This window comes from Scardinius erythrophthalmus (assembly GCF_964197995.2).
Source record: "Scardinius erythrophthalmus genome assembly, chromosome: 17".
Classification (NCBI taxonomy): Eukaryota; Metazoa; Chordata; class Actinopteri; order Cypriniformes; family Leuciscidae; genus Scardinius; species Scardinius erythrophthalmus.
The window spans coordinates 17661094-17669122 of NC_138237.1; the positions used below are offsets into that span (position 1 = coordinate 17661094).

The 8029-nt window shown below is 46.1% G+C and overlaps 1 protein-coding gene across 1 annotated transcript; it reads left to right on the forward strand.

Moving 5' to 3' along the window:
• Positions 1-4859: 4859 nt before the first annotated feature.
• On the forward strand, positions 4860-7177 carry LOC308706062 (olfactory receptor 10J5-like; the record flags this gene model as incomplete). Its single annotated transcript, XM_081391447.1, has 2 exons — positions 4860-5817; positions 7077-7177. The coding sequence occupies 2 exons, from the start codon at positions 4860-4862 to the stop codon at positions 7175-7177; spliced, it is 1059 nt and encodes a 352-aa protein (XP_081247573.1).
• Positions 7178-8029: the final 852 nt, after the last annotated feature.

Below are 8029 nucleotides of genomic sequence, written 5' to 3' on the forward strand. Positions count from 1 at the left end.
CCCACCGGCACAGATACGGAAAGAGTCTTCCTTCTCCTCCTCTGTTTAGAGACCACTGGACTCGGAATCGCCGTACACGGGACCACTGGAACTGGGACCACCAGACTCGGGACCACTGGACTCGGGACCACCGGCACTGGGACCACCGGCCCTGGGACCACATTACCGGACTCTCGCTCCTGCAAATGAGCGAGACCCTCCACCATAGCCACAAAAGTACGGTTATCATAAATCCTTCTGAGCACCCAATCCATGGGCTTATCAAGGGCACAAAAAAAAGGTCCTTGAGGGCCTCCTCATTCATCCCTAGCCCCTCCGCTGTACTAAGGAATCTGACTGCAAACTTCCTTATGTCAGCTCCCTGCTGGCGGAGCGCCATCAGCGCCTGAACACGATGGATGCGTTCATCCTGTGGGCAAACGACAAGGGAAACAAGTGGATACTGAGAATCCCTCCGCTGAGTCCTTAACATGGTCGGATCGTTCTGTCACGGCAAACTTAAGAAAACACGAAAGAGACTCAAATGCAGAGGGATGATTTAATAACGAAAAAGACAACGTAAAACAAACACCCATGAGGGGGAAAAAACACAACTAAACCCAAACTCAATAACTTCCAAACTGAACATACCAAATGGGTAACGGAAGAACAGGAGACGAGTACAGGACAACGATCCGACACAGACTGCAAACACAAAGGAACTTATAAAGGGGACAAATCAGGCAGGTAATGAGGGAACAACAGGTGGGGCAAATGAAACCAATCAAGAGATAACAAGGAGGGTGGGGTCAACACAGAGACAGGAACACAAACACCACATGTGCTACACAAGACAGGACAGGCATGTGACACTTATAGGGTGTAGGCGAATTGAGACGCAGCTTAGCGAAAAACACTCACGTCGCACCTGGCGCTGCATTGCGCCGGCTGTATGATAGGGCCCATTGTGTTAAGCCTGCATGGAACAACCTTCCTGCCTGAAAATTTTATCCTAACCATATACCTACCCCTAAACCTTACCCTACCCATAAGTCATCCCTAAAATCAGAGTGAAATGATAGGTGAATAACACTGATGTAGAAGCACCTAATCCTGATTGTAAGCCTAAACTTGACATAAACTTTAAACTTGTCCCTCAAATCTGATTGGTTGATTGGAATGTTGTTCCAGGATGAACAAAGTTGTTGATCCCAGAACACATTGCACTTGGAAATCAGGTTCCAAGTGGGGATGCGGCATATCAGCAAATGGACAACTGAAGAATATTTTCAACTTTGTGCTAGGATCCATAGCTACACACAACAATGCAAACTGGTGCAAAGAATAAACACAAAAACCCTAATACCTGTAGTTGAAAATAACTTAAATACTTTGAATATGTATTTTGTTTATCTATTTAGTACCACATTACCATAAAGATGCTGTAACGGTCACCAGCTGGAGTGCCCTTGAGAGCCACCAGAGGGCACTCCACATAAGACTATTATCACTCACAAACTACATTTTCCATAACTCACTGCCCGGACTCATCATCACTTATCACTGATCACATTCACCTGTACCTCATTCACTGATTGCATTCACCTGTGTCTCATCATCCTGTTAGTCTCAGTCTATTTATACCATGTTCATTCATTCACTCACTGCGAAGTCTTGTTGTACTGTTAGTCTGCATTTCTGAGCGTTTTTTCCGTGTTTGTTTTTGACCCTGGACTGTTTACCATTTCTGACTCTGTTCTGCCTGCCCCTATCTGGATTGTTTATTGGACTCTGTTTATTGCTGCTTGCCTTGACCACTGCCTGTTTACTGGATTATGAGTTTGGATTACCCTTATTTAATAAAGCTGCATTTGGATCGATCTTCTTGTCTCGGAGCATTCATAACAGAAGACTTCGCCACACCCAGATCCAGCAGCTATGACCTCCAGGAATCCAGCAGTACGGATCTCGCCTGATCTTCCCAGTATGAGCCGGGAGTTTGCTGGACAGATTGCGGCCTTGGCCCTGGATAGCCTCGATCTGTTCCAGTACACCTGGGGGTATGTTCCTCTCGCTGCCTCTTGCTCTCTCGGTGACGAGGCAATTAAGTTGTGTTACCGGCTGGGGGCTAAGGAGGTCGACCCGAGGGAGCTCCCCGATCTCTCCGGTCTGGATTGGAGAGAGGCACTCTCCAGATGTCTGGAGAGCTTCCTTCCGTGGCACGCCATGTCACCGTCTGCACTTCACGCCAGTCCAGCCGAGCCTGCACTTCACGCCAGTCCAGCCGAGCCTGCAATTCACGCCAGTCCAGCCGAGCCCGCACTTCACGCCAAATCTGCCGAAGCCAAGGCAGTATACGTCATGCCCGACGCCCCTGAGACTGAGAGCGTCATGCCCGCCGCACCTGAGACAGCAAGTGACATGCCCGCCAAGCTAGAGCCTTCACCGCTGGTCTCGTCCAGCACAGAGCCCTCTTCACCGCTGGTCCCGTCCAGCACAGAGCCCTCTTCACCGCTGGTCTCGTCCAGCACAGAGCCTTCACCGCTGGTCCCGTCCAGCACAGAGCCTTCACTGCTTGTCCCGTCCAGCACAGAGCCCTCTTCATCGCTGGTTCCGCCCAGCTCAGAGCCCTCTTCGCCGCTGGTCCTGCCCAACTCAAAGCCCTCTTCGCCGCTGGTTCCATCCAGTTCAGAGCCCTCTTCATCGCTGGTCCTGTCCAGCTCAAAGCCCTCTTCATCGCTGGTCCTAACCAGCTCAGAGTCCTCTTCGCCGCTGGTCCTACCCAGCTCAAAGCCCTCGCTGCCGCTGGTCCCGTCAAGCTCAGAGATGCTTCACTTCCTGCCTGCCGATCCAGAGACTGTTCCCGTCAGTCCTGCCGAGCCAGAGCCAGAGCTTCACGTCACTTCTGCCGATCCAGAGACTGAGCTTCACGTCACGTCTGCCCGTCAAGAGTCTCGTCCCGCCGAGCCTGAATCTGATCCTAATACTGAGCCTGAATCTGTTCCTCTTCCTCTTCCCGCGCCTGTGTCTTCGGACAAGATGGCCGACTCCACGCCTGTCTTTGGACAAGATGGCCGACTCCAGGCCTGTGTCTTTGGACAAGATGGCCGACTCCACGCCTGTGTCTTCGGACAAGATGGCCGACTCCACGCCTGTGTCTCTTGACAAAATGGCCACCGCCGAGCCAGTGTCTCCGGACCAGATGGCCCCCTCCGAGCCAGTGTCTCCGTACAAGATGGCCGTCTCCGAGCCAGTGTCTCCGTACAAGATGGCCGCCGCCGAGCCAGTGTCTCCATACCAGATGGCCGCCGCTGAGCCAGTGTCTCCGTACAAGATGGCCGCCGCCGAGCCAGTGTGTCCGTACAAGATGGCCGCCGCCGAGCCAGTGTGTCCGTACAAGATGGCCGCCGCCGAACCAGTGTCTCAGGACAAGATGGTCTCCGCCGAACCAGTGTCCCAGGACAAGATGGTCTCCGCCGAGCCAGTGTCTCCAGACGAGATGACCACCGCCACGTCGCCTTGAGCCCTCAGTAGAGATGGCCGCCGACACGGTGTCTGTTCCTGTTCCTGAGCCGGTGTCTGTTCCTGTGCCGGTGTCTGTTCCTGTTCCTGAGCCGGTGTCTGTTCCTATTCCTGAGCCTGTTCCTGAGCCGGTGTCTGTTCCTGTTCCTGAGCCAGTGTCTGTTCCTGTGCCATGGTCTCCGCCCTGGCCGCCTGAAGGGTCGTCTCCGCCCAGGCCGCCTGAAGGGTCGTCTCCGCCCTGGTCGCCTGCACAGCCTGATCCGCCCTGGTCGCCTGCACAGCCTGATCCGCCCTGGCCGCCTGCACAGCCTGATCTGCCCTGGTCGCCTGCACAGCCTGATCCGCCCTGGTCGCCTGCACAGCCTGCTCCGCCCTGGCCTTCCGCCCTGCCGGAGTCTTCAGGTCCTCTTCCGCTGCACAGGCCTGGCCCTCCATCCCGCCCCCGGGTCCGCCTCCGCTCCACCTCCCTCCTGGACAGTTTTAGGATCGTCTGGAATCCGCTCCTTAAAGGGGGGTTATGTAACGGTCACCAGCTGGAGTGCCCTTGAGCCACCAGAGGGCACTCCACATAAGACTATTATCACTCACAAACTACATTTCCCATAACTCACTGCCCGGACTCATCATCACTTATCACTGATCACATTCACCTGTACCCCATTCACTGATTGCATTCACCTGTGTCTCATCATCCTGTTAGTCTCAGTCTATTTATACCATGTTCATTCATTCACTCACCGCGAAGTCTTGTTGTACTGTTAGTCTGCATTTCTGAGCGTTTTTCCCGTGTTTATTTTCTGTTTTTAACCCTGGACTGTTTACCATTTCTGACTGTGCTGCCTGCCCCTATCTGGATTGTTTATTAGACTGTTTATTGCTGCCTGCCTTGACCACTGCCTGTTTACTGGATTACGAGTTTGGATTACCCTTATTTAATAAAGCTGCATTTGGATCGATCTTGTCTCGGAGCATTCATAACAGATGCGTCATGCTACATTGTTACATAAAACAAATTATTAATTTTATTTTACGTTTTTAAATTAATGAAAAAGGTGAAGGCTTATTTGTGCTTTCACTTATAACAAATCAAATGTGTTTAATGCAGTTTTTCCCCCCATGAGCTAACAATTAAACCCAAGAGATTTCAGTACATCTCTTACAGAATTCCCAAATGATAAAATACTAATAAAAAACAACCAATCCTCCCAACATTCTGTTTATTAGTGAGAGACTCACTGTCTTTCCTTCAACCAACAGTGGATGCAGAAGACTAATGAGATGTAAACTGTTTTAAAAGTTTATCTTAACTTCATAAATTGTATTGCATTTCCATTTTGCTTCATGTGATTTAAGGGATCATGCATACCATGATTGATAACATGTCTTATCCTGTGATACTGACCCTCATGGTGCCCAAAGAATCAAAATCATATAGACATGTGTATTTTATTTGCTTTCTTACCTTATATGTGCTTATTTTGTTAATTAATATTCGTCTTGTTATGGTTATTATCATGGAGAAAGCACTTCATGAACCGATGTACATTTTCTTGTCTCATCTGTGTGTAAATGGGGTTTATGGAGCCTCAGGATTCTACCCTAAATTTCTGTCTGATTTAATATTGGATTCATATGTGATCTCCTCTCACATGTGTGCCCTGCAGATCTTTGTTATTTACAGCTCTTTACTGTGTGAGTTTACAATATTAACAGTGATGTCTTATGATAGATATGTAGCCATATGCAAACCTTTAGACTATCATTCCAAATTAACTAAATTCACCTGTGTGAAATTAATTCTGTTTTCATTGATTGTACCCACTATTTCTGTGTTCACTGGCACTCTGTTAGCAAATTTGAAGCCATTTTGTGCTTATCATATAGATAAATTATATTGTGACAACTGGTCAGTTGTAAAACTTTCTTGTGCATCATCTTTTGTAAATAATGTCTATGGATATATTGTTGCTGTCATATTTGTTAGCTTTGTAGTTATCATAATAGTGTCCTATGTTAAACTAATCTCTGCATGTAAAGCATCTTTAGAAAACAGAAGGAAATTCTGGCAAACGTGTCTGCCACACATTTTATTACTGATAAATTTCACTTTTACTGTGTTATTTGATATAATGTATAGCAGATATGGTTCAAATGATATTCCAGAGAGTCTGCGTCATTTTTTGGCTTTAGAATTAATTATAGTGCCACCTGTTTTTAACCCACTAATCTATGGGTTAAATATAAGAGCAGTGCGCCAAAGAGTTTTTACTTCATGTGTTGTATCAAGAGTAAATGTTTCACGTGCACCAAGAAGATGTAAAACATAATTATATAATTCTGTACTTTTCTGAATGCTTAAACAGTTGTCATGACACTTTGGTTTTTTATAAATGAATTGTGACCAAATTAATTTTGTATAAGCATATTACTAATGAAGTGTGAAATATGTATATGATATATTTATATGTCTTTGATTTAAGACCAAAAATATGACTAAAAAGAGATTTTCTTAACAAGTAGGCCTACCCTGGATCATAATGGTCTCTTAAGAGTTTTCTGTAGATGTCTTTTTATATCTTAACATCATTATTGTATATTTGTGCAAGGTTTCCTCTATAAATTTGGTATTCTATAAACAAGTAAATCAAATAGATATTGCTATTACTTTTCACAAGTCAGTCCTGTCTCTGGCAATACATTGCAAAGAAAATTATATATTTATCTTTATTTCATTCAGCTGAACCACATTGCACTATTCATACAATTTAAGGCAAAATGCACGACCAATTTTGGTATAATAATATTTTTTTGGACTGAAACGAGATATTGAATGAGGGGGAAAAAAATGACTGAACAGAACGACACCCAATTTTCGGGTTAAAGGTCAAGTTCACCCAAGAGAGAGGTGTGATGAGAGCGAGATGAAACCCAAAACCAATGTGACATATCCCTCCCCTCAAAGGGCAGCTCCAGATGCCCTAATGTCACACCAAAACAACAAAAAGTCCAGGAGGGTGGAGGAGCAGAGGCGGTCCAGGGGAAGGGATGGAGGGCCAGGCCCATGACGTAGAAGTGGCCCTAGATCAAGGCATGGCGGTGGACCTTGTTAGATTATGCTGTATTTGACCAAGCAGTGGTTTTGGTGGCTCGCCAATGTATTAGATTTCTCCAATACATAAAATAAGTAAGCTTGACCAGAGTTCTTGTGGGGAGAATAATTTATTGAAGGTAGCAGTCCTTCAGCAGCGATGAAATCATGTCGCCCTTTAACAATCTTAACCCAAACTTCTGTCTGTGTGACTGAACTTTATACATGAAGACAAAAGGGCTACAAATAAAGGAAAACTGTTAGGACCTCCCACAGGAGATTGATCTACGCTGCAATCTACCCTGAGCAATGTCGTTTCACACCCATCATTTTCTATGGGCCATGTGTCTGTATGGGCCATTTGGTTCACACCTTTACAGACACTGTTTTCAGTTGATTGCATCTTGAGGCACAGTAACAATGTAAATGCATCTGACTTAAGTTAACCGAAAATACACATAAACTTTCAACCTGGACTGTGGAGCAGTGGCGAGCCTGGGCCATGTAGCAGTGGGCGAGACCATGGACCTTGGAACAATGGTGTGCCTGGTCTGTGGAGCAGTGGCGGGTCTGGAGTGTGGGCAGTGAAGCACTGGACGAGGCCATGGTGGATCAGGTGGCCATGGCGGAGCTAGAGACCACCAAGGCAGAGTAGATGGAGCAGTAGACCACCATGGTGGAGCAGGTGGTGGTGATGACCACCTCCTTAGTGGAGCTGGAGAGCACCAAGGTGGAGTTGGTGGATTGGAAGGCCCTGGCAGAGAAAAAAACATGACCTCCGTGGCATGGAGCACAGTGAGTTCATGGATGGCTTCTGTGGCCGTAACAGAGCTTAGAGTACAGAGATGGCATCCTTGGCCATCAAAGGGCAGGCAGAAAGTTCAGGAAATAAATACATGATGTAGGGGTGTGCAATATATATTGTCTGTGATATTATCGTGATTGTTGTTTTAACGATGTGCGATCTGACACTATTGTGTATGTCCCTCACTTTACAAAAACACATCTAGAGAGCGCACCCATCTACATCATGTAGTCTAGTAGGTTAGACTAGTGAGCTTGCACTAGTGCATGCTTTCACTGCGTGATTTAGGCTAGTTTATTATAATGCATTTATAATGCCCTCAATATTCAAGATAATGGGAAAAAATACCTCTGTATATCTTTTATATTTATATAATTTAATATAGTTAAACAATATCTCACAAAGAGTGCTGTTTCTTTCTCCAAATATCAGCACGATTACAAATGTGATATTGATTTTATACAGCAGCTCAATAAACAAGAAGTTCATATTAAAGGGCACCTATTATGCAAAATTCACTTTTACATGGTGTTTGAACATAAATGTGTGTTGGCAGTGTGTGAGCAAAACCACCCTAGAATGATAAAAATCCACCCAGTGGTTTTTTTACAATCTCAATAAATAATAAGCACTGT